The sequence below is a fragment of the Tricharina praecox genome (assembly GCF_024521635.1).
Source record: "Tricharina praecox strain CBS 144465 chromosome Unknown BZA05scaffold_22, whole genome shotgun sequence".
NCBI lineage: Eukaryota > Fungi > Ascomycota > Pezizomycetes > Pezizales > Pyronemataceae > Tricharina > Tricharina praecox.
The window spans coordinates 1-26,469 of NW_026250424.1; the positions used below are offsets into that span (position 1 = coordinate 1).

At 56.6% G+C, this 26,469-nt stretch overlaps 5 protein-coding genes across 5 annotated transcripts; 4 read left to right on the forward strand and 1 right to left on the reverse strand.

Annotated features, from left to right (window-relative positions):
- Positions 1 to 4,784, forward strand: BZA05DRAFT_475837 (P-loop containing nucleoside triphosphate hydrolase protein). The gene is made up of 3 exons (XM_051488216.1): positions 1 to 268; positions 331 to 1,413; positions 1,471 to 4,784. Exons 1-3 carry the CDS (start codon positions 205 to 207, stop codon positions 4,494 to 4,496), a joined length of 4,173 nt encoding a protein of 1,390 aa, XP_051337024.1. The 5' UTR covers positions 1 to 204; the 3' UTR covers positions 4,497 to 4,784.
- A 1,374-nt stretch (positions 4,785 to 6,158) lies between these two features.
- On the forward strand, positions 6,159 to 7,632 carry BZA05DRAFT_405470 (acyl-CoA N-acyltransferase). Its single transcript, XM_051484412.1, has one exon. It carries the CDS (start codon positions 6,243 to 6,245, stop codon positions 7,548 to 7,550), a length of 1,308 nt encoding a protein of 435 aa, XP_051337025.1. The 5' UTR covers positions 6,159 to 6,242; the 3' UTR covers positions 7,551 to 7,632.
- A 42-nt stretch (positions 7,633 to 7,674) lies between these two features.
- Positions 7,675 to 9,775, reverse strand: BZA05DRAFT_127995 (long-chain-fatty-acid-CoA ligase). The gene is made up of 2 exons (XM_051478759.1): positions 9,748 to 9,775; positions 7,675 to 9,665 (listed from the first exon to the last, which is right to left on the reverse strand). Exon 2 carries the CDS (start codon positions 9,538 to 9,540, stop codon positions 7,735 to 7,737), a length of 1,806 nt encoding a protein of 601 aa, XP_051337026.1. The 5' UTR covers positions 9,541 to 9,665; positions 9,748 to 9,775; the 3' UTR covers positions 7,675 to 7,734.
- Positions 9,776 to 11,421: 1,646 nt separating this feature from the next.
- Positions 11,422 to 15,070, forward strand: BZA05DRAFT_128008 (uncharacterized protein). The gene is made up of 3 exons (XM_051478760.1): positions 11,422 to 11,984; positions 12,043 to 12,099; positions 12,155 to 15,070. The coding sequence occupies exons 1-3, from the start codon at positions 11,646 to 11,648 to the stop codon at positions 14,807 to 14,809; spliced, it is 3,051 nt and encodes a 1,016-aa protein (XP_051337027.1). The 5' UTR covers positions 11,422 to 11,645; the 3' UTR covers positions 14,810 to 15,070.
- A 2-nt stretch (positions 15,071 to 15,072) lies between these two features.
- On the forward strand, positions 15,073 to 25,072 carry BZA05DRAFT_405506 (uncharacterized protein; the record flags this gene model as incomplete). Its single annotated transcript, XM_051484413.1, has 3 exons — positions 15,073 to 17,389; positions 17,444 to 22,246; positions 22,297 to 25,072. Coding segments are annotated over 3 exons (9,621 nt in total), but the record flags the coding sequence as incomplete, so codon positions are not given.
- Between the last annotated feature and the right edge of the window lie 1,397 nt (positions 25,073 to 26,469).

Genomic DNA, 26,469 nt, shown 5'->3' on the forward strand with positions numbered 1-26,469 from the left:
GGCCAGGTAGCTCTTTTGTCTTGTGTCGGAGAGTGTTCCTGAATCCTGACTTTCGGAGGATTCATCAGCGGAACAGTGAATATCATTTCATCACGGGCTGATTGAGTGCATCGATAACGATTGAAACGTTGCCGTTGCCCGTTGCCATTGACGTATCAGCCAGTCACTGTTTTGCCTTCTGCTCCTCTCCAGCCAGAGGTCAAGATGGCTTCACAGGATTTACCTCTCTCGCGGGTTTCCATCGACAGAGATCCCACGATAGGCATCGGTGAGTTTTGGCCCGTGGGGTTTGCTCCCCTTTCGTGTACGGCAACTGATACGTTTCCACAGCTGCCCCTCCAACCACCATAGCGACGGCTCCACGACTTCTAGATGGCTTCGGTGCCAGTAGTGATGAGAAGATCGCGCCCTCAGACGCCTCGGACACATCCGCAGCAGCAACGGCGAAACCAAAGAAAGATGTCGTGGTCAAGGACAAACCGGTCAAGGCCAAGACCTCCACTTACTTCTCGCTCCTCCTCCGATCCGGCGCGGAGCCGTTCGACTACTTCCTGTTCACCATCGGCGTCATCGCAGCAGCCGGCGCCGGAGTTCCATTCCCACTGTTGGCGATCCTATTCGGCGAGCTGGTGGACAACCTCAATTCAACATCATCTTCCTGCGGCAATGACACGAGCCCCGGATGGGGCCTGCAGAGCACTGTCAACACCAAAGTGCTCAACGTGGTGTACGTCACGATCGCGAGTTTCTCGCTGATCTACATCCACTCATTCGCGTTTTCGCTGTTCGGCGAGCGGCTCGTACGGCGGCTGCGGGAGCAGTACTTCACCGCGCTGCTCCGCCAGGAGCCCGCCTTCTTCGATTCGCTGGAGGCCGGTGAGGTCTCGTCGCGGCTCGCCGGAGATCTCGAGGTCATCCAGACCGGAACCTCGGAGAAGGTCGGCATCTGTATCTCGTCGCTGGCGTACTTCATCGCGGCGTATGCGGTCGCCTTCTATAAGGATGCGAAGCTCACGGCAATGCTCGTCGCCGTCATTCCGGCGTTCTTCATTACCACCACTGTCGGCGGCAAGTACGTCAAGAAATTCACCATCGGCATGAGCGATCACATCGCCGGCGCTACGGGAATCGTGGCCGAGAGCTTGGGGAATATGCAGATCGTGCTCGCGTTCAATGCGGGTGACAAGCTGGAGGGTATCTTTGCGAAGCAATTGGAGGCTGCTAGGGATTTGGGGCTGAAGAAGGCGTTCGCATCGGCTACTCAGTTGGGGTCCATGTTCTTCATCGGATATGGAGCGAACGCACTGGCTTTCTATCAGGGAAGTAGACATATTGCCGCTGCTGCCGAAGGTGGAGGCGAAACCGGTGGAACGGTTGGTGCTGTTTACACCGTCATCTTTGTGTTGCTCGATGGTAAGACCTAGCCGGGTGGGATTGCATGTGCGTTGCTTGCTAACCAACGCTATACAGCTTCGTTTATCCTCTCCCAGGTTGCGCCGTTCCTTCAGATCTTTGGGGCAGCAGCAGGTGCATCGCAGAAGCTGATGGCGACCGTTAAACGCGAGTCCATGATCGACGGTACCCACGAGAGAGGCGGCGCATTACCGGACCCGCTCAACGGCGAGCTGGAGCTCCACGATATCTGCTTCACGTATGCGACTCGGCCCGACAGTCAGGTATTGAACAATGTATCGCTGAAGCTCCCGGCAAACCAGCACACGGCCATCGTCGGAGCTTCCGGCAGCGGAAAGTCCACCATAATTTCCCTCCTGGAGCGCCTATACAATCCCACATCGGGGAATATCACTCTCGATGGCGTAGACATCTCGAGCATCAATGTCCGTCTCCTGCGCGGCTCGATGGCACTGGTTCAGCAGGAGCCCACGCTGTTCGATCGTTCGATTCTGGAGAACATCGCGCTGGGTCTAGTCAACTCCAGTCACCCGGAGCACATTCATCTCAAGGGCGCACTACTGGACTCCAGTCTAGCCGACCTCGCTAAATCCATCACCAGCGGCACGCCCATCAGCGCGGCCGTAGCCGCCTGCACCCCCGAAGTCAAGGAAATCTACCAGCACGTCCTCGAAGCGACCGAGCAGGCCGACGCCGCCGCTTTTATTGCGAGCCTTGCCCATGGCGTCGCCACTCGTGTTGGCAGTGCCGGATCGCAGCTGTCGGGTGGTCAGAAGCAGCGGATAGCGCTGGCACGAGCTCTCATCCGGAAGCCGAAGATTCTTTTGCTCGACGAAGCTACCGCTGCCCTGGACTCGAAGAGTGAGACCCTCATCCAGAAGGCTTTGGATAAGGCCGCTATCGGACGCACCACGGTGTCGGTGGCCCACAGACTCTCGACCGTTAAGAAGGCGGATTGGATCGTGGTTATGGAGAAGGGACGCGTACTGGAAAGGGGAACGCACAGGGAACTGACCGAACTCAATGGGCGTTATGCCGAGCTGGTGCGTTTGCAAAGCTTGGTCCACGACAACATCTCGAAGGCGTCCACGATCGCGGAGGAGGAGGCGACCGTGTCCGAGGTTCGGACTACGGAGAAGGCAGCGTTCATCGAGGCGACCAGCGAAAAGACCAAGGAAGAAAATGAAAACCAAATAGCGCCTGCTGCCAAGGGGTTCGACAAACCTACGATGGCGCTTGGCGAAACCATCAGCGGTATCGGTCGTCTCGCGAAGCCACAGACACTGCTCATCATCCTCGGTCTGATCACCTCCGCCATCATCGGAGGTATATACTCCGCCGAGGCGGTAGTGTTTGGAAATACCATCGATGCCTTGAACCCGTGCCAGGGTGCCGACGATGTGCGGTCCGCCGGTAAATTCTTCGGTCTCCTCTTCTTCATACTCGCCCTGGTGGAAGTCTCCTGCTACATCGTCAATGGCTCTTCATTCGGATGGGTGGCCGAGAAGATGCTTTACCGCGTCAGGGTGCTATCGCTTCGCTCTTTGCTCCATCAAGATATGTCATGGCATGAGTCCGACGGCCGCAACCCTACAAACCTCCTTTCCTACATTTCCAGCGACGCCAACTCGCTGGGTGCCCTGACGGGTGTTATCCTGGGCACAGTCTTTACCATCATCGTCAACATGATCACGGGTATCGTACTGGCACACGTGATTGCCTGGAAGATTGCCGTGGTGCTTCTTGCAACGGTTCCGATCCTCCTGGCATCCGGTTTCATGCGTCTCCGCGTCCTCGCGGACTTCCAGACCCGCCACCAGAAAGCTTTCGCCGAGTCCGTCGGCATCACCGTCGAGGCCGTTTCCGCCATCAAGACCATCGCACCGTTCTCCCTCGAGAAGGAATCACTCCAGGTGTATCGGCGTTCGTTGGCGGGTCCCTACAAAGCCACTCTCAAGGCGATCGCGTACGGAAACTTCTGGCTGGCGATGGCATTCTCCATCTCGAACTTAGTCTACGCACTCGCCTACTGGTGGGGAACCAAGCAGATCGTCACGGGTCTCTACAGTCAGACGCAATTCTTCATCGTTCTTCCGGCGCTGCTCTTCTCCGCCCAGTCCTGTGGCCAGATGTTTTCCCTCGCCCCGGATCTGACCAAGGCCCGCATCTCTGCCGGGAACATCCTGCACCTGCTCAGCATCGGTCCGGGAACCATGCTGGAAGAAGACACCACGCACTCCCCACTGTCGCTCCGCAAGAAACCCAACGACCCCGAGAAGGACGTTTCGCACAGCGACACGCACCTGCTGCCGTCGCCAGACGCGCCCTTCCACGGCCTCGACGTAACCTTCACCGACATCTCCTTCTCCTACCCCTCCCGACCGCACGCGCGGGTTCTTAGCTGCCTCAACCTGCACATCCCCGCCGGCTCCTTCGGCGCGCTCGTTGGCCCCTCCGGCGCCGGCAAATCGACGATCCTTCACCTACTCGAGAAATTCTACGCGCCGCACTCCGGACGGATCACCGTGGACGGCCGCGACATTGCCTCACTGTCACCTTTGGCACTTCGCACCGACATCGCACTCGTTCCGCAGGAGGGCATCCTGTTCGCGGGATCCGTACGCTTCAACATCTGCCTGGGCGCGCGACCGGGCCACGAGCCAAGCCACGAGGAGCTCGAGGCCGCGTGCCGCCTCGCAAACATCCACGATACGATCATGGAGCTGCCCGACGGCTACGACACACTGTGTGGGCCTGGCGGCCGCAGCTTCAGCGGTGGGCAGAAGCAACGACTGTCGATTGCCCGCGCGCTGATTAGGAAGCCGCGCCTGCTGCTGCTCGATGAGCCCACGTCTGCGCTGGATGCGGAGGCGGAGAGGGTGCTCCAGGGTGCCCTGGAGGGCGTGATGAAGCGGGGGTGCACGGTTGTCGCGATCGCACATAGGCTGGTCACCGTTAGGCGCGCGAATAGGATCTTTTATATCTCTGGCGGTCAGGTGTCGGATTTTGGAACGCATGAGGAGCTGCTAGGGCGCTGCGAAGGTTATGCGGACAGTGTCAGGGCGCAGATGGTTGAGAGTTGAGGGTTGAAGGTTGAGGATTGAGGATGACGCGGATGAGATATGTGCCATGTGAGAGATGAGATATGTGCCATGTGAGAGATGCGAAAAGCGGTGTGATGTGGTGTGGTGGTTTGAGTGTTTTGCTTTCGTTTATATGTATGCTTTTTTAATTGGTTAGATTATGATATGATTGGATTCTATGATTGCAGTAATGTGTGACTCGATTCTTCGGAGAGCTCGAGTGTTCTCCCCTAAATGTCCGGCTCAATCAACTCCCATTACCTACTCTGCTCTTCACCAACGGCTTTCCGCCATTCTCAGAGAGGTCGGTATGCATGATGTCTCCAAACTTGCTCACGGGTGAACACAACCGATGATACTTCACTAGGCGTTAACTTGCCTTTGGGACGCGTCTTCCGCCGAAGTTTCGGTAGGCTCTCGAGTCGCCTGGGACACAAATACCCCATACTAAAAATTCGTCACGATTTAGATGAACACTTCCAAGTTCCAATCCCAAGGTTCATCAGATTACAACCTCTGCCTCGGGTACGTAGGTACAAACTACCTTCAATCCGGCAAATTCGTCGCGACACGGCAAGAGAAGTGGGTCATCACCGGCGACAATTGCACAGCAAGTATTTACATCTGATACGGAAGTCTGGCCATGCCCCGACATGCACAACCGGCCGGCCAACTGCGAAAGCCATGGAAAGTGGCGCAAAAACATGTTTCCGCCGGTCGTCTACGCAACCAGGCTAACTATCAGGAGCTACCAGCAGCCCACGGCCAAGTCAGCAATTCCTCGCGAGGTGGAGGGTGGGGTATCAGATCCTTCAAAGTGGGGGAGCGTCACCCAGCTTCCCGTTCCATCATGGCTATTTTTCTTCACGGCGTCTCCGATCCGCAGCGCTGTGCGACCAGGAAAGGTTATCAGATCCTTCAATCGATCTGGTCGATTGAGCACCACAAACCCGGAATAACCTGTTCGGGATGCTCCTGCATACAGTACCGCAGATGGCCACAACAAGCACCGCGATGAAACTTGGTTATCAGATCCTTCAATTTCCCCCCATCGGCGCCCACTCTCAAGTGTGAATCCCCGACCCGCCGATGTCCCCATAGGGCACGCCCAGCCGTGGTTGTCGGTAACTATATACTGACCCCCCGACAAAGAAGTGTAGAGAGTCATAACCATGGTGGGAGCCCCGCCCCGGCTCCAGTCGCCACTGTTTTCTGGATCCATCCTCCGGCTCCGGAAGGAAAGAAAAAAATTCAGTTCGCGTTCGTCTGGCTCAGGCGCTAATCGCATCTGATATCGTTAAACACTTTGCCGATCATTGCATCCTGGATCCTTGCCGTAGAGGTTAGTTCTGCATGGGCATGCAGGCCACCATCAGATATCGCTTCGACCGGGGGGAGGTGAGGCATTTTTATCTGATGGTGGTCGGCGCGGGGAAGAGGTGTGGATGTTTGTAGCATGTCGGGACTGGGCAGGCCGTTGAAGCGGGCAGCTTGCACCTTGCAGCTTGCAGGCATGGGTACAACATCGTGATGTGCCGAGGTCCGTATTATTTTTTGACAACGATTGGGCGCCGTGATGACTGATGATGCGGAAAGAATTCCCCACGCGACTCCGTTGCTCACCCGGTTCTGGTCGTCTGTAGTTCATAATTATAGCTGATGGGAAAGTTAGTTTCTTGAATAGAACGGTGATATCCTGTGAGTATCTTGATCTTCCGTGTGTATTGAAGCAACCAGCAAGCAATCATGTCGTCGCCGCAACTGCAGATCCCCGCCGTCCGCCTTCCCCACCCCTACCTGACCGCCTACACTCTCCACCCCGCCGCCGCTCCGCTCTCCTACCGCCTTGTTCTCAGCACATCACAGCCCGCCGACGCGACCCTCCCTCCTCAGCTCCTCCACAATGAGTCTCTCTCCTTCACCTTGCCCGCTACCACGCAAGGCGCCCCCTCCGCCGACAGTGACAACACCCCATACGCGCGCGCCCGCCGCTCCCTCCACTCCATAATTTTCTGGACCGCCGAAACCACACCCACCGTCGGCCAGCTATGGCTCCTGACATATGTGCTCTTCACCTCCTACCACGCACAAGAAACCATCCGCATCACGCTCTCGGGGCCCAACTCCGCGTCACTGCGGAAGGCCGCCCTGGCCGCCTTTCTGGCCCTACCCCACCCCTTCCCCACCACACCCGTAATCCCATACCCGGATACGAGCTGGAGCACCGACGAGTTGCTCCTCTCGCGCTCAACCTTCTGGCAAGGCGCGGGCTCACCGTTCGGCCCGCGCGCCGCCTGGGTCACCGACCCATCCACCCTGCTCCCCACCGCGCCGCAAGTCGTCGAGTACACCTTCACGACGAAGTTCCCTAGCACGCGGGTGTACGTGCGGCACCCGATGCGGCCGTGCAAGCCCGCGCCGGGCAGCACCGTGTACTCGCGGTGGATCCCGCACCTGAACGAGGTGTTTACCATGGTCGCGGTGGACTGGCGCGACGCGGCGCATCTGGATGCGTTCCACACGTGGCAGAACGACCCGCACGTGTCCGCCGGGTGGAATCAGAGCGGGCCGGTCGAGGAGCATAGGAAGTACCTCCAGGATAACGAGGAGGACCCGCATATCCTCTCCGTCCTTGGATCGTTCGACGGCGAGCTCTTTGGGTACTTTGAGGTGTATTGGGGCGCCGAGGACCATCTCGGTGCGTACTATAGGTTTGAGGATTGGGATCGAGGCAGGCACTCGCTCGTTGGAAATCGACGGCTGAGAGGCGCACACAGGGTTCGCGCCTGGTGGAGTGGGCTCATGCATTATTGCTTCTTGGATGACTCACGGACGCAGAGACTCGTCGGTGAGCCCAGAGAGAGCAATAGTGTCGTCGCACAGTATGATCGTGACCACGGCTTCTGGCATGAGGGTACTGTGGACTTACCGCATAAGAGGGCGCATCTGGCGATAGTCACTAGGGAGAGATTTTTCAAGCTGGCGGCACTACATTGGGGTGACGAGAGTGGGATTGAGGGTGAGAGGGTTAAGAAGGTGGAGGCGAAGCTTTAGGTAGTTGGAATGCATGTACATAACCTAATTCACGGGCGATCACGAAAACGCACGGTATGTGTGGCGTAACGTCCATCACCATGATATACAGAGAACAATCGCAAATGCATTTCATAATCATTATGTGCTTTTTTCCCAAAACGATAAACCCAAGACGTGATAACACAACACCAGTACACAAAAGCTACGCCATCATACCGCCCTTGTCCCTCGGCCTTCTCGTCGGCCTGACATCCTTCACCACTGGCGTCCTGACCCCGTTGACGATCTCCTCCGCCGCCGTTCTCAGCCCCGGCTTCAGTATCTTCCCACTGCCTGTCTTGGGCCAATCCTCGACCGCCTCGCCCCGGCCCACCCAGAAGACGTACTGCGGCGCCTTGAACCTTGCAAGCCTCTGCCTACACCAATCTCGAACCTCCTCGTCCGACGTCCTCTCGCCCTGCAAGAAGCACCCCACAGCCTCACCGTACTTCTCATCCTTGACGCCGACGACAGCGGCGGCCTCAATACGGGGGTGCTCGACGAGACGCTCCTCGATCTCAGCGGGGTATATATTCTCTCCGCCGCGAATGACGATATCCTTAAACCTACCGGTGATGACGCAGTGCCCCTCATCATCGAAATACGCCTCATCACCCGTATGTAGCCACCTCCTACCGTCCTCATGCACCCTAAACGTCTCCCTAGTCTTATCCGGTGCGCGAAAGTACCCGCCACTCAGCGCGTAACCAGCTATACACAGCTCTCCACGCACTCCGACGGGCACGGGCGCAGTGGTGCCGGACACCACGACCTTCGCTGATATGTGCGGCATGATCTTGCCGACTGTGCGCAGCCGCAGGTCCAGCCGCGTGTCCGTGTGCGCGTTGAAGCACGTCGGCGACGCCTCCGTCAGCCCGTACGACGATGTGTACTCACGCATGCCCAGCTCCGAGAATAGTCGCTTCATCAATGGCGCGGGGACCGGCGAGCCCGCGATTATCCCTGTGCGCAGCGAGGAGCGCCAGCCTGCTGGCCGAGGCAGGGAGAGCAGCGCCGAGAACATCGTTGGTACGCCGTGAAGGGCTGTGCAGGAGTGGGAGTTTATCGCGGTGAGCACCGCGGACGGGTCGAATGTCTCCGAGGGGAGCACGATCGAGGCGCCGTGGTTGATGCATGCGAGAAGGCCCAGGACTAGGCCGAAGCAGTGGAATAGTGGTGGTGGACAGCAGAGGATGTCGGCCGGGGTGAAGTCCATGCGCTGGCCGATGAAGAGGGAGTTGTTGACCAGATTGTGGTGGGAGAGCATTGCTGCCTTGGGGTTTCCCGTACTGCCGGAGGTGAATTGGAGGTTCACCAGATCATGCATCGAAGTCTTTGCTTCTGCGGCCTTCAGATCCGCCGACTCGACCGCCTGTCCCGCCGTGATCACATCCGCGTACGTCGGGAAATCGGTATAAGTCCCGCGCAGGATCACGACGAGCTCCAGCGTCCCCTGCGGTGTCGTCTGTGTGCTCAGAGACGCCGCATTATCGTGTCTCCCAATCGTCGGCGTGATGAAGAGCACCTTGCACCCCGTGTGTGCCACGGCAAAGTCAAGCTCCGTAGTGGTATATGTGTTGTTCAGCACTACCAGGACTGCGCCGACTCGCGCCACGGCAAAGAACACCGCTACGTACTCGGCGCTGTTGCCTGCCATGATGCCGATGCGGTCGCCGTGCCCGACTCCCAGCGCCAGGAGCCCCCGCGCCAGCCGGTCGGCCTCCCCATCGAGGTCGGCGTAGGTCCATGCTGTGGACGTCCATGGAACCGTGACTGCTGGGCGCTCGGCGAAACGGGTAGCTTGTGTGCGGAGGAGGGAACCGAGCGTCAGCGTCAGCAGCGGTGTCGACGTTGGGCCGTGGAGGACGGAGAGTCGTGGTAGCTCATGGGAGTGGCGGAGGTGGGCGAGTGTTTGCTGGAGACGCTGTAGCGCTGTGCCGGACGGGGAGAAATGGGTTTGTTCTGCCATCTTTGGGGAGAGCTCAATGGACGACGGAGATCTTTGCGATGAGATGTTCTTTCCTTCAAGTGTCTGGTATGTACTCAATGCCGGCTAACTATACCACTGGAGATATTTTCCAGCTTCTCGGGACACTATACAAATCGTGTGTTTATTTAATGTCTGCCTGCTTGCTTGCCATCCTATCCATCCAGTCGATATTCCGAGATGGCTTACCCATGAATTGACCACTGGAGCTAGGAGCCTAAGACTGGCGGCCTCGCCGTGCTTCCGTGAAGACTGATTCTCCAGGGGGGGAAGAGCTGGCAGTGGCCAAAATGCAGGATATCAGTCTCGGATACCCGGAAGATCCGGTCCTCGACTTCCACCTCCACCTCCACTACTCTGCATCCACCCACTCACTCACCACATTTCCCCATTAGCGGTAGGTTTTGTTTCCCACCTTCAGGGAATCCCCGAATGTCAGAGTCAGAATCTCGATCGTGATCGGAGTTGCCCACTCCTGCGTCCTCGGTCTTCGGCGGCACGAGCATGAAGATTAAACCACTGGCCAGTCGAATCGGCTCGCAAGGGCCCCACATGCCATATGCAGGCTTCTAGATACCCTGGAGTTCGTTGATCGCATTCCACCTGAATAAGTTCACCATCGAATATCCGATCATCAGCACTCTGATAGTGCCATGTAACCCCTCATCCTATCTAAGCTTCCTCTTTCCCCACCAACGAACCGAAGGAGTAGGCCACCAGTTAGTAGGCGCCTACCTACTATATCGAGAATAACCAGCCAGAAAAAATCTCTGCTTGCCGATGCTGTATGGAGTAGTCAACGAGCTGCCGCTGGGGGGAGGTCCAAAGGGACATCTGTACCCGATCTAATCAGATCACGCAGGAACGCCATGCATGATGCATCGCACCACTTCCTTTTGCCTCGGATCTGGCCCGCGCAATCAATCAATCTACTACTACTATGAGTACGGTACGTAATCAATTGCTAGTAGTTACCGAGCAATTGCTGGTTGGGTCCTCCGCCGGTTTTCGGTCTCCTCGGAAATCCAGAGTGCGTCTCCGCCCGCTTCCGACCCCATGATCTGATAAATCGTCGCGGCTGGAAGCATCAGATAAAATTTTCCTGCAAGGGCTACCTCTTAGTGAAGTGCGTAGAGTGCGGTACTCTACCTTCCCAAACATCTCCCTCCCACCGACCGGGCACCAGGGCTGGGAAGGGGGAAGGAGGGCAGGGAAGGGGGGGTGCGGTTAAAGTTATCAGATGTGTCTCGAGCGCCGTGCTGTGAGTGTTCACGTCAAGTACGTGATCCATGTTATACGTCATTCTCCTCCGACATGTGCCGACCGACCCCTGGCTGGTCACTGGTGCGGTGCGCTGTGCGATTATCAGATGGTCGATCGGCGTAAATAATACCTTGGCGAGGATTGGAAAAAATAAAAAATAAATATTGGTCGTCTCGGGGATGGAGACTACCGGGCTGGAGGGAGCCTGGACGATGGGCAGGACATATCTGATCCGAAATTCCGCAGGATCTAGGCGAGGGTGTGGTGTGTGCCCTCCCGTCCCCCTCCTGTAACCGCAAACGCTAAACGGCCTACTATTCGTACTTCATGCATGTTTTTGGTCCTGATGCTAGTTTGTCTATCGCAAGATATCTGATGGCGGGGTGGGGGGGTAAAGATCGGGACATCTGATTGTAGCCCGACGAGGGTGGAAACGAAGAGCTCCTCAGATCGGAGACCTCCTCGGGTAGTTTGGGTATGCAAGGAAAAAAATCACCTTGAGCACTCGCCCGCCGCGTCGTCAGGAATAGTAGTGGCTCCAGGCTCCCCGCTCTCGGTCTCCGTGCCTTCTACTCTACATACACGGCGCACTAGAGTACCTGACCAGGGAGAGAAGAGCTCATCTCATCGTCTAGCTTCACAGTGCGCGTGTTCCATTCCATCTCATTGCTCTTTCGACAGGATCACCGTCAGCTCAGGACTGTTCACATCCATCTTTCCCATTGTACCTCTCCCGCAAACCCCATAGCGATTCCGGGTCCCAGTATCCCTCCCTCCCTCCCCCAATCACATAACATAACGAACCGGAAAGGAACCCAGGAATCATGTCAGATTTACAGCGGTATCTGCAGGACCTCGAGGTTCATGCGGGTGGAGAAGCTGTACCGACAACAAGACTTCCAGCTTTACATCCCTCGTCGAGAATTGAGGTCGGCGGTCGGAACGAGCAGATAAGTGTAGATGCCGCATTCGAGGCGGTGGAGAACTGCGTAGTGGGCTTTGCGCGGTTTATTGGGCTGTTGACGGGCACCGACGAGGTGACGCTGGAGGTCGAGGGAAAAAGCCTTGTTGCGGTTGTGCGGAGAGATACCGCAACCACAGAGGTCGTGTTGAGACTTGTGGAAGACACGGTGGTGGAGAGTGATTTCGTATTGCGGGTCGAGGTGTGTGGTGTTGTCTCCGTGCTGGTTGTGAGGTCATTCATTCGTCTGACGGCTGTAGAACACATCAGTATCTCCGGAATCACGATGTCGAACGTCATGCGCTGCGGAAGAAAAGGTATGCTTCTATGCCCGTAGTCATTGGCAGTGGAGGTGTTAACAGCGCCGAGCAGCCTTTCGTTCTCACCCTCACCTCTACCACACTGGACCTCTCCTATGCGCCATCCATTGTACCTCCGACGGCAGCAGCACACCTGCTCTCCGCCGTGGCCTCCTACATGCTCCCATCTGCGCCGCTGCCCGATCTCTCCATCCTGAACCATTCCGCGCAAAAAGCGCCCTGTAACCCCGTATTCACCCTTCTCCACTCCGGCTTCGAACACGCGGCCGCAACATATCCCAGCCATCCCGCGCTCGACTTCCTGACGGGACTTCCAGCCTGCCACGAGGTCTACACGTATGCCGAGCTTAACGCAGTGGCGAACAGAGTAGCGGCGGCAATCCACGCAATGGCGACAGATGAACAGCGGATTGTCCCAGTGTATCTGGGCACCTCGCCGCAGCTGTATATCTCGTATCTCGCCATCCTCAAGTCTGGGCGTGCTTTCTGTCCGTTGCCGATTGATGCGCCGATTGAGGGTCTGAGTGGCATCCTCGCGGATATGGCAAACGGCATTGTCATCGGAAGAGGCGCTGTGCCGGCAAGCATGGAAGGCAGGTGGCTGGATATCGATGCGGCGATCCGTACTCGCGAATCCGCCACGACCACTCCAATCGCCCCAAGAGAGGTCATGCCGGAAGATATCGCGTACGTCCTCTACACCAGCGGCACAGATGGGCGACCGAAGGGCGTGCAGATCTCGCATCTCTCAGCGACGTGTGCGATCGATTCAAACGCGCAAATCCTCCCGCTGTCGACGTTTCCCGCCGTGCCTTCGCGGTGGTTCCAGTTTTCCGCACACACTTTTGGCCCCTCAATCCTTGAGATATTCGTCACTTTGTCGTCGGGCGCGACACTGTGCTCGGCGGAGCGGGAACTGACACTGGCGAACGTGGAAGCGGTGACAACCTCGCTGCGCGCTTCCGTAATGATGGCTACGCCCTCTCTCACGGCCGCGATGAAGCCCGCGCAGATGCCCACACTGCGGAGTCTCTGGGCCATGGGCGAAGTCCTTGGTCGACGCGTCATCGACGGCTTTGCCGAGGACTCGCTCATCCGTGGTATCGTCACCGTGGATGATAGTGAGAATGGACCGAGAGGTCTCACGAACGGATATGGGCCCGCCGAGGGTGCGATAAATTGTACCCTCTTCCCCTTTCCTGCCGACTACAGAGGTACCATAATTGGGCCTCCGCTGCCAACTTGCTCCCTGTTCGTTATTGACCAGGAGAGTGAGAGGCCATGTCCCCTGCCTCTGGGATTGGTCGGGGAGTTGGCGATCGGTGGCCCCCAGGTCGCGATCGGGTACCTCAATCGACCCGAGGAGACGGCACGGGCATTTATCGACTCCGAGTTCGGACGGCTGTACCGGACAGGTGATAGAGCTCGAGTTGTCTGGACACGTGAGGGGGAACCAGTGATCGAGTTCCTGGGACGCATCAGCGAAATAGCTACAATTGGTTCCGGTCGAGTGATTCTAGGTGATGTTGATGCGGCAGTGGAAACTGCACGCGGTGTTTCCCAGGTCGCAACAGTTGTATGCTCCTCAAAACAGGGCGACAAGCTGGTTACTTGCGTCGTGCCAGCGCCGGGGGGATTTGTGGAGGAGGTGTGCGACGATCTGGTCACGGACATGCTCCCGGCACATATGCGGCCGTGGAAATATGTCACGTTCCCGGTCTTGCCGACAAACTCAAGCGGAAGATTGGATCGTGCCGCTCTCACGAACGCCGTCGAAGTGGCATTGAAAGACTGCCACCCATCCTTCACTCCGGCCACCTCCCTGTCGGCGTCGGGCGATGTAACACCCAGTCCCGAGCGCGCAATATCATACTGGAAAACCCAGCTCGATTCATTCTCCCCAGAACCATTCCCGCACCTTACCGGTCTCAAGACCAGTGCAATCCGGCAAGTATCCGAGACAGTCGATATCACATCGAAGATCTCGTCCGCCGACCTTGCGGATAGATCCCGTGCCGTCGATTCATCACCCTTGGCCGCGCTGCAAGCAGCATGGGGACTAATCTTGGCGTCGTACTCCGACACCATGTCTGAGGATAACGTCTTCGGCACTGTTCGCATGGGTGTATTCGACACTGGGTCGGGCGTGGTTCCGACACGCATCAATCTGGCGACCATCTCGAAAGAGTCTCCGGCACGCGTTGAGTCTGTGCTGCAGCACCTCTCGCGCGCAAACGTCGAGGCGCTACAGCACCTGAAGTTTCCAGCCCAGGCTCTGTCGGGCACTCACGGTGAACCGCCATATTCCACGGTTCTCGCCTTCGAGACTCCCGCGAGTGATATCCTAAGCACCACCGCGACATCCTTTGCCGTCGTGATTGACGTCCTTCCTGCAGCGAATGGCTCGTTGAAACTGATAGCGACGTTCAAGGACGAGTTCTTGAGTAGGAGCGGCGCCGAGATCATGTTGCGCCAGATGGATGATGTGTTGATCCACATACTCAGCCACCCAGAGAGCGTGTACACCGACGTGAGATCTGATGTGTCTCCCGAGTTGCGCTGTTCCTTGAATCCCAAGCCTCAGGGCGAGCCGGAGCCGGAAGATTGTTCTGCACTTCAGCTACACGGGCAATTCGAGGAGCATGCCAAAACTCATCCCAGAGATATTGCTTTCATCTTCAAGTATGATCTCGATGATGACTCGTGAGTATTCCCCTGTACTTATGCGAAAAGATCCACTTAGGCTAACACTGGCGTAGTCGCGCGGTCCAATGGACATATGCCGAGCTCAACGAGCGTGCCGATCGACTTGCCACTTACCTGGTACAGACCTACGGCCCGCTGACCGACTGCTGCATTCCTCTGTGTCTCCACAAATCTCCAGAGCTATACATCTCCGTCCTCGCGGTCCTCAAGGCCGGCGGAGGATGGTGTCCTATCGATCCCGCTTTCCCAGCGCAGCGCAAGCGTGATCTTATCCTACGCACCAAAGCGAAGCTTCTCCTGATCACCGACCCTGCGAATGTAGCCGGTGACGCCGTCCCAGCTGGCGTCCCTCTCGTCAACGTCGCCGACGCCCTAAGCCGTATCCCATCCCCAGACTATGCACTCTTGGCCGAGATCAAAGCCGCAGCGAAATCAAACCATCTAGCCTATCTGATCTGGACCAGCGGCACCACCGGTGCACCGAAGGGTGTTCCGATCGAGCACCACTCCGGGGTAGCATCAATGAAAGCGTTGCAAGCGGGAGTTTCGCACGACGTCGAAGGTGGTGTGCGACTGCTCCAGTTCGCATCCTATACGTTCGATGTATTCATCCAGGATTTGTTCTACGCCTGGGGTGTTGGCGGTGTCCTCATAGCGGCTACGCAAGAGATCACGTTCGGAAATATCGCCGGGCTGGCGAACAAGACGAACGCGACTCACGCACACCTGACTCCTGCCTATTCCGCTGGAGTACCCAGGAGCTCGTGCCCCACTTTCCAGGTCATCACGATGATCGGTGAGAAACTGACGCAGAATGTCGCCGACGACTGGGCCGTCAATATGAGGGCGTACAATACCTACGGACCTGCCGAGGCAACCGTCGTGTCTACGATGCGCCAGTTCGGTGGAGTCGAAGACCCTGTCAAGGCCGAGAACGTCGGTATTCCCCTTCCGACGGTTTCCTGCCACGTCCTGCGCAACGGCCGCGTGACGATGCTCGGAGGAGTCGGCGAGCTGGCGCTGGGAGGATCCCATCTCGCGCGTGGATATCTCGACGACTCGGAGAAGACGAACGCCAAGTTCATCTGGGACGAGGAACTGCAAGAGCGCATCTACCTGACCGGCGATATCGTCCGTTTCCTTCACGACGGATCAATCGAATTCGTTGGTCGCACGGACGATCAGGTGAAGCTAGGAGGAATCCGTGTCGAGCTGAGTGAGATCAGTGCCGCAATGTTCAAATGCCATCCACTCGCCGACCGCGTAGAGACAATGTTCATCAACCGTCGCGACCGTCCCAACAAGATCATTGTCACGTTCGTTGCAGCGTCTCAGCTCGCCATGTCGGACCTCAAGCCGAACACAGCCATCACGGGCGACGGTGCAGTGGAAGTCGCTCTTGCTGCCCGAGCCCAAGCACAGGAAATTCTGCCCGAGTACATGGTTCCGGGCCTGATTATGGTTATTCCTTTCGTGCCGCAAACCCCGTCGGCAAAGATTGACCGCAAAGCACTATCGGCAACCTACGAATCGATCGACTTGACTGAGTGGGATCTGAAACTGAATCCCGTCCCCAAGCAGCCAGTGCAGGAATCTCGATCGGTTGTGGAGAGCGTTGTCATCAAGCAGATTGCCGTCTTGTCGGGCATGGAAATTGATTCCATCAATCTCAACGCATCTCTTCGGTCTTTGGGTATCGACTCCATCCGTGCCATTCAACTCGCCGCTTGGATGAAAAAACGCGGCTACACTCTCTCAGTGCTCAACATCATCGAGAGCCGAACCATCAAAGAGCTAGTAGCCTGCATTAAAGTCGAAAACGACGGAAGCGAAAAGGAAATCTCCTCTGGGAAGCTCGAGAAATTTGACGAGCTATGGCACCATTCCGTTGCCCTGAAGATGGGAGACGGTGCTGAGTTCGCCGTGCTCCCCTGCTCTCCGCTCCAGGAGGGCCTGTTGGGCGAAACGATGAAGAACCCATCAGCGTACTGGAGCAACAACTTCTTCACTCTCAGCCGCAAGATTGATCTCGACCGGCTTCACCGAGCTTGGTGCCAAGTAGCCGAACAGACGGAAGCTTTGCGTGCAGCATTTATTCCAACAGCTGAGCTCTCTCACCAGGATCCTGTGTCAAGGACGTTCGTGCAGATCGTCTACAAGCAACATCCAGGTGTCGAGTGGAAGAAAGTATCCAATTCGGTTGATAATCTGCGGGATGAAGCGAAGAGACACGCAGCGGAGATCACCCAGAGAAACCATGAGAGGGCATATAACGCTCCGCTTTGGGCTGTGACAATATTTGAGCGCGATGAGCACTCGGTGATGATGTGGTCACTGCATCACGCATTGCACGATGCGGCGTCGCTGGGGTTCATCATCGGCGACGTGCAGGCCGCTTATCTGGGTTATAACATCGTCCCAAGATCCCAATTGACGGATGCGCTGCGTCTCACAATAACGGAAGAGGAGGCAGACGAGAAGAAGAACGAGGAATTTTGGACAGAAGAGTTGAAAGATTTTGTAGACCCAGAGGCAATCGGCTTCCCCGATCTCACAGGCAAGAAGCCAGACCCATCGAAAGGTACGATACTCCGAGAGATATCCCGAAGCAACAGAAATTGACTGCCGTGAGTAGGTCGCAAAGTATACCTCGAAACCGAGTGCAGAATATCAGCCACAGATATCCAGGCCTTTGCACCACACTTTGATCCCACGTCACTCATATCCATCGTTCGGGCTGCCTGGGGCTGTACGCTCGCCGGCTACCTCGAGACCTCGAACATCGTGATCGGGGAGACCCTCTCCGAGCGCATTCAGGACGCCACACTATCCAACACTATTGCGCCGCTCATCAGTGTCGTCCCAGTCCCCATCCAGGCACACGCAACCGCACGCGAGATTCTCGAAAACCAATCACGTCTCTCGCGTGATGTGTGGAAACACCGGCACATTCTTCCCACCACTATGCGCAAAGTGCTGCAGCGACCGCAGTCCGGCGCTCTGTACCCAGCCATGTTCGTGTTCCACCCCAACTCCGAAGGTGCTTCGGAGGTCATTTCGGCGATCTGGACGCCAATGGAGGATATCGTCGGGCTTTCGGTCGAGCACGGTCTTGCGCTGGACGTGTTCATCGAGGCGGACGGTCAATACCGGCTGGTCTTCTCTGCCGAGGAAAGCCTTATGGGAAACGCTCAGCTGGAACTTCTCATGCGCCAGGTGGAGGCCTACGTCAAGTTAATGGCCATGCATGCCGATATGCCCGTACCAGAGCTCGTCCCATCATTTCCGGAAGAGCTGCTGTCGATCGCCCGTCCAGTTGTTAGCGAGGCCGTTCGCAGTGCCTATGAGACCGACCCGATGTCTTGGGTTGAGTACTACGCCGAGAAGCATCCAGAGTGGCTAGCGGCAGAGGTTGCCGATTCCATCACCAGCGAGGGAGCGCAAACCAGAGCTTGGAGCTACGCACAACTCAACGCGCAGGCCAATCGCATCGCAGGTTTTATCGACTCATGCGATATTGGCCGGAATCGAATGGTTGCACTCTGTCTCCCACGGACGCTCGAAGCGTATGCTCCGATCGCCGGTGTATTCAAGGCTGGGTGTGGTTATCTTTCGATCGACGAAGGACTCCCCGCAGAGCGTAAAGGTCTGCTGTTGGAAGACAGCAACGCGGGAATCCTGTTTACAACCACCGAGTTGATAAAAACCTTCCCCGAGCTCCCTGCCGGCGTGGTAACTATCAATATCGACGATCCCGAGTTCGTCACGATGCTGGCGACCTACAGCGCAGTCAACAGAAGCCGAGACACGCGCCGCGATGACATTTCCTACCTTCTGTACACATCCGGTTCCACCGGGAAGCCAAAGGGCGTCCAGGTCTCTCGCGGTAATCTGAGTGCCTTCGTCGAGGCACAGTCCGACTTCATATGTCGCGAGGTACCCGCTACCCTCGAGCTTGGAGGGAAAGGAAAATATCTCGGCCTTGCTAGTAGAGCTTTCGATGTGCACGTCGCAGAGATGTTTTTGGCGTGGCGCCACGGCTTGGCCACTGTTACCGCACTGCGATCGATGCTCCTCGATGACATCGGACTGGCACTTGCCCAGCTGAAAGTTACTCACGCCAGCTTTGTGCCATCGCTCCTCGATCAAGCGGATCTTGTACCTGCGGACGTTCCAACCCTCCGCTTCATGGGTGTTGGTGGCGAGAAGATCTCGCAGCGCGTGTTGGACACCTGGGCAGCCAGTAAAACTGTCTCTCTCGTCAATGCCTACGGTCCGACGGAAGTCACCATCTGTTGCAGTTCTTTGCGCGTCAGCCCCGATTCAACCGTAAGGAACATCGGACACTTGATCGGAAATCTCGTCGGTTACGTCTTCGTTCCCGGAACTTTCATCCCCACAAAGCGCGGACAGCCCGGAGAGCTATGTGTCAGCGGTGACCTCGTAGCCCTCGGCTACTACCAACGGCCAGAGGCAAAGGGCTTCGTCGATTACAATGGCGCACGCCTCTACCGCACCGGTGACATGGTGCGCCTTCTATCCGGCGATGCTATCGAGTACCTCGGACGCAGCGATGACCAAGCCAAGATCCGTGGTCAGAGACTAGAACTTGGAGAGGTTTCGGAGGGAATTCGTGCTTCGGCGAAGGAAGAGCTGGATGTTGCCACTCTCATCCTCCAGCATCCGGAATTGTCGCGGCCACAACTCGCGTGTTTTGTCGCCCGGTCAGCTGATCGTGCTACATTTTCGGGCCACGCCCCCCAGTTCCTGGTGAAGGACTACCAAGTCTTCGCCCTCGAGTTGCAGGCTGGATGTCGGCAGAAGCTGCCTGCATACATGGTGCCCGATGTCGTGATCCCGATCAACATCATGCCACTCGCCCCGATGTCCGGAAAAGCGGACGCAAAACTGCTCAAAGCTTTGTTTTCTGGGATTCCGCTTTCAGATCTACTTCGAGGATCTGGTGTCCGGCAGAGTGCCGCCTCACGGGAGTTGACGCAAGCTGAGATGGAGATCCGGGATATGATCGCGAAGATCATCAAGATTGAGCCGGATCACGTTTTCCATGCCTCCAACATTTTCGAGCTCGGCATTGATAGTCTCAGCGCGATCACCCTCTCGTTGAAGATGAAGAACATCGGCTACAACTCATCAGTTGCCAGCGTTCTCGGACATCCCACCATCGAAGAACTTGCCGCCCTGCCACGCAATACCGTCGCCAGAGAAAATTCAGCTGAAAACGAGCTTCTATTCGCTCGGGAGCAGCTACGGGTTTTTGATGAGCAATTGCGACCACGTATTTCTTCGATAGTTGGTGTTTCCGCAGCCCCCATTGCGGCGGTGAGACCTACTTTGCCGCTGCAGGAGGGAATCATCGCACGGTCGATAAACAGCGAGAGCGGGCCCATCTATGTCAATCACGTCATCCTCAAGCTGGGTAGCGAGGTGGACCTGGAGAAACTCCGTCAGGCATGGAAGGAAACCATCGATAGCAACGAGATCCTACGCACATGCTTCTGCCAACCCGACGATGCGTTCGTCCAGGTCGTTCTCTCTGCTGGTACTCTCGAAGAAGAATGGCAGGAGTCTTCCGCCGAGACAGTCGATGATGCTCTCGCCGCTTTCCGTCGCCGACAGAATGACGTTGCCACGGAGATTATTTCTCAGCTTCATCAGAGACCGCCGCTGAGACTCAACCTGTCGCGCACTAGGTCTGACTCGTCCCTGCTGTTCATCTCGATGCATCACTCGATCTATGATGGCGAGTCCTTCATGATGTTGTTGGACGAGGTTTCCAGACACTATCAATCCACAGCAGTCCCTGAGCGGGTCGCCTTCAGCTCGTTCCTTGAGCATTTGGCATCTCAGAGCATCGAGAAGGCGAAGGATTTCTGGACTAACTCCCTCACTGATTGCCGCTCCACATTGCTGTCAACGGAGACAGGGTATCGCAAAGAAGAGGAGGTCTTCTTCTCCGAACATGTGATGTCACGTCCACTTTCTGCGCTTGAAGCGTGCGCGTCGAGCATGCGGTGCACCTTGCCATCGCTGGCACAGTTAGTCTTCGGTATCCTCCTGGCCCAGCGCGTTGGCCACAATGATGTCATCTTCGGCTCTGTCCTCTCGGGCCGCACGGCAACTGTGGACCTCGCCGAGATGATATTGGCACCCTTAGTCACCACGATCCCGCAACGTGTCAAGCTCCAGAGCGGCACGTCAACGATCGCCGAGTTGGCAGAGGATTACCAAAAGTCGAACGCTCTGTGCTTGGAGTACCAGCACATCTCGTTGAGACAGATTCAGCGCTGGGCCGGTGCTGACAAACCGTTGTTTGACACCCTGTTTTCGTTCACCCGCAAGGTGGCCACTCCCGGTGCTGGCTTGTGGGAGGAGATTGAGAGTGCAACCGTGGCGGACTACCCTTTTGCCATTGAGTTCGAGGCGGATACGGAAGAGAACAAGTTGGTTGCGCGCGTGGGCTTCACGCCGTCGTACGGAACTGCGGCAGAGGTGAAGGTAGTATTGGAGAAGTTTGATTTCCTGCTTCAGGAGATCGAGCATGGGCATGCAACGTTGAAGCTTAGCAGTCTGGGTGTGTCGGACTTGAATACTGACATCGAGGACCGCAAAACGGATGTTTACGATGAAGTCTCGTGGTCTTCTACAGAGACCACCATGCGCGAACTTGCTGCAGAGATTTGCCAGCTTCCACTCGCTCAAATTACTAAAGGTGCGACGTTTTATAGCCTGGGCATCGACTCCGTCACTGCTATCCGGTTCGCTCGCAGACTGAGGGAGATGGATATCGCGGTGTCATCATCGGACGTGATTCGCTTCCCCTCGATCGGTGCACTGTCAAGGCATGTGGCGCAGGTGGAGGATGAGGCCAGTCCTTCGGTGGAAGCGCCAGCCATCAATATCACCGAAGCATTGAAACGAAGCAACATCGAAGTTGACTACGAGTCAATTGAAGCCGTCTATACTTGCACGCCACTTCAGAGTGGAATGATAACCCAAACACTTGCGTCCGATGGCCGACTCTATGTCCACCACCATTGCGTCAAACTAGACTCCAGCGTCGATCTGCTTCGGCTTCAGAGCTCCTGGTTTAATGTGGTTGAGAAGACTGATGTCCTTCGCACGTCATTCTATCACTCGCCCACATCCGAAAATCCCTGGACAGCGCTGGTCCGCAAAACATCGCCCGCAAAAGTGATAGAGGACGATGCTTCCGTCTCTTTTGACCAGACTCTGGCAGACATCGTGAATAACGTGGTATTTACCGAAGAACACGACTTCCACAATCCTCCTGCTCAGGCCAGGATCGTCCGAACCCCGACGGACAATTACTTCGTCCTTTCCCTTCATCACAGTCTTTACGACGGTGTTTCAATTCCATTTGTTTTCCACGATTTGGCATCGGCTTATCTTGAGGGCTGTAAGTTCACCCCCACATCATTCCGAAAAACCGGAAGTTAATAATCGCAGCTTTTCCTCGCCGCCGCCCCTTTTCCGACGCTGCGGCCCTCATCGCTCAGCGCAAAGACGATGCGGCCGAATACTGGCTTCGCACCATCTCGGATTATTCGGTCATTCACCTAGCCCGTTTAACCGAGGGCGAGAGCTCGTCCGCGATCCACCAAGCATCGAAGACGCTGGGCCCAACCACCGCCGAAATCTTAGCCGGCTGCAAGAGCCTGGGAGTTACGCTTCAGAGCGTGCTACTTTTGGCCTGGGGCAAGACGCTGTCTTCGCTCGTTGGCCGTCGCGACATCGTGTTTGGCCAGGTCGTTTCCGGTCGTACTTTGCCGCTCGACGGAGTGGAAGGCATCTCTGGTCCCCTCTTCAACACCGTTCCTATGCGCATCCGGCTTCCGAACAACCTGCAGACCAACGAGAGCGCTGTATCGCAGATCCAACTTGCCGCCGCCGAGTCGCAGGTCCATCAACACGCATCCCTGCGCACCATCCAGAACAGGTGGCGTGCGGTAAGCGGCGGCACCGCTGGAGTTCTCTTCGACACACTGTTAGTGTTCCAAAAGGTGGAGGAGGACGATCGGGAAACCTCTAGTCTCTGGACTCCGGTTGAAGTGGAGACTGGTGAAGTGCAAGCGGAATATCCCCTCAACATCGAGATTGTTCAGGGAACTCAAAATGTGGTTCTGCAAGCTGCAGCTCAAGGAGAGTTTATGACAAATGAGAAGTTAAAAGACGTCTTGGAGGAACTTTCCTTGACGGTACTGGATATCCTACAGAACCCCGCTCGCTTCGCAACTGCTTTCCCTGCCAGTCTGCACACTCTTCCGGTCGTCATCTCCGACTCGATCGCCGTGAAGGGTGACGCGTTAGATGCAAGGACCGAGTTCAACCCCGATGAGGCCGCGATCAGAAAGATCATCTCAGAGATTGCTTCTTTCCCGAGTGAAAACATCACCCTCCGTGTAAGTATCTACGCGTACGGCATTGACTCCATATCGGCCATTCGCGTCGCTGCGGCGTGTCGCAAGCAGGGAATTAAGCTCAGCGTCGCCGACATCCTCCAGGGAGGTTCCATCGAGGGCATCTGTGCACGATTCGCCAGACTTCAGAAGCCTCCGACTTCAGAAGAGGCCACTGTTCTTGTGTCACCGGTCGAAAAGGATCGCGCCCTCGCCATCCTCAGTCTCTCCGATGATGCGGTGGAGACAGTACTACCCGTCCTTGCTGGCCAATTCTTTCATCTCGAGGGTTGGCTCAAGTGCGGACGGACGTCCTACCAGCCGACCTGGACTTTTGCGGCAAAAGAGCGTCTGAATATCGACCGTCTCCAGGTGGCATGGCAGGCACTACTCCACCGCCACCAAATCCTCCGCACCGCCTTTGCCGCCGTCTCGCCCGAGAAGGTGTTGCAGGTTATCCTGAAGCCTTCCACTCTGGCCGAGTCGCATGGGTGGTCTTTCGAGGAAGTAGAAGGGGAAGCGACTCCCGCCGTGAAGAAGGCGGTGTACGACCTGGCACACTCCCCGCTGGATATGTTTACCCCTCCTGTCAGGCTGACGGTCCTCCGCGGAGACGACTTTGACGCGGTGCTATTCAACTTCCATCACGCCGTGTACGATGCCTGGAGCATGCCTTCGCTGATCTCGGACTTGATCTCACTCTACTCGGGAACCGGATGCACGTCGAATGCCGCGTTCGCGACCTTCGCCGAGTTCGTTGCAACCACGCGCTCCAAGTCGGAAGAAGAATCATACTGGAAGGCGTCTCTAGCCGCAGCCGAGTCGACCGTGATCGGGCCTACCTACAACGCATCGCCATGTGCGTCCGCCGAGCAAACACTCCTGATCGTCCCCGGCGTCGTCGAGAACTACACGTCACTTGAAGCGCGCTGCAAGACCGCTGGCATGGCGTTATCGAGCCTCGTTCTCACCTCTTTCTCGCGCGTTCTCGCCGCCATGACAGAAACGCGAAACCCCACCTTCGGCATCTACCAAGTGGGCCGATCCGCCTCCTTTGACGGGCTGGAGACGCTAGCGGGCCCCTGCCTGAACCTGCTCCCACTCACCGTTCCCGCGGACCTGTCAGCTCGTGACGCAGCAAAAACGATCCAAGCCGAACTCGGCAGCCGATCGGCATTCGAGCAGACGTCTGTCCGCGACGTCCTCCGGTACCACTCCGGCCCGCCGCTCGAGTTCAACGTCTTTGTCAATCTCCTCTGGCACACGGAGAAGATGCGCGAGGATCCGGCGGCGCTGCTGAAACATATCACGGTGGGCGCGCCCGCGGATTTCTGCAGTGAGGGGCCGTTGAACGGAATTACCGCGCTGGATGCCCTCGATGTAACGGGATTTCCGCGCCATCCGGTCTTTGTCGACCTCGGGCCGAACTTGGAGACGGATACCATCGATTTCGGGGTTAGGTGCGATAGGGTGCTGATGAACGAAGAGGAGGTGCAAGCGTTTGTGGCAAGGGTGGGCGAAGAGTTGATGGCTGCGGTAGAGGAATTGTAGGTAGTGTTGGATGGTAGTGGAGACGGAACATACAGACGTGAAATCTGCATTGCTGGCTTTGGGTTACACAGATGCGCAATTTTATGCGCATTCCGTTCGAAGATTTTCTAGGGGGTTTTCAAGGGTTTTCTTAAGCTGTGGATATTGGGGCGTTTTTTTAAGATTTTTTTGTCTTTTGGCTGTATGTTATAGGGGTAGTTTTTCCTTTTCGTGTAGTCTGAATGTTCGTTATTGTGGGCAAAAAATGGTGGCCGGGAGGCTTTTGCAGATGTGACTCGTGAACACGCGACATGGTCCGGTACCTACGCACTGTTCGAAATATGTACACACGATCAAATTAGTATCGTCCAAATTACAGCGTCCCTTCAGCTCACACTTCAAGCCCGCCGAAACTCCAACAGCGATGACAAGTCTTGCACACAATATCACTCGCTCGTCCGAGGTTTTCTGTCCGGCTCGGTTTCACGCGGACCCGCCGAGCCTCAGTGTCCCTGCCGCTCTCCTATCCCAGTAGTGGCGGAGTGTTGGAGGAGCTGTCGGTAGAAACCCCGAATGTGGTTGGTAGTGGGCATCAACGTTGGTGGGCATTGCCACCACCACGAGAGGAGCAAATGTAGGATAGATGGAGGATCTGATAAGATGGAAGTAGGAGAGGCTAGTCGGATCAGTGGATCTGAATGGTGGTGTCAGCTAAACTAGCCGGATCGAGTGACATGGAACGTTGTAGGCAGCGGAGGAGAATCATATTAGATGGCTCTTCGAAGTTGAATACAACCTCAACTTCTTCATCATTTTCCATTTTCGCCGTCTTGCTTCCAGGATTACGCCAATATGGCTGGGTCGACCACTGACCGAAGATTGGGGGGGCACTTAAACTGGCACCCGCGGGGTTTCTTCTTGTTTCTTGATCACCTATCGAATAGACACTCAACCCCTCATGTCCTCTCTCTCCTGTGTGCGCTTCTTTTCTCTTCGAGTCTGTAGAGGTATTGGCAAAGAGCCCTCACAAAACCGTTCTGTCCACCTATGATATCGACGCCTCTCCACCACAATGGAAGTGTCCTCGCAACGGCCAATCTTTTTTCGTCCGTCTAATTAGTAATCATTGATTGTTTGCACGCTATCCAGATCATGACGATATGCACACGCTTTTTCCTCGTCCACCGTGCAGACTCGCCCTCGCCGCCCGATTCCAGCTGGGTACTTAGTCATGCCTGCCGGCCAGAAAGCTACGACGAGTGATGGCGGCGTGAAGTAGCGATGCGTATGGCATGAGCGCGGCACGCTCGCTCGCGCAGAAGGCGCAGGTAACTGACTCGCAACAGCTACGTCAAGCCACCATCTTCCTGCGTGCACGGGAGCCGGCAGCGGAGAGAGTTCCCGACTTGTGGATATCACACGCCTCGACCTGCAGTTCCGCGGCCGTCGTACCTTGATTCCCTTCCAAGAGTCCGCACTGTCACGGTCTCCATGGGGATATCGCGTCTCTTCGTGATCACTCGTCTTTCCAGCCCACTGTTTACATCCCGTGGTCCTACGAGGTATGTATCTTGCATGTTGCAAGTTGTAATCCTGCAATCCTGCACTCCCCAGGCGCTCACGCAGACCCATTCAAGCCGGGACTTCCAAGTTCCACCTACCTACCCTCTCCCCCTTCGGTCTGGTACTCTGC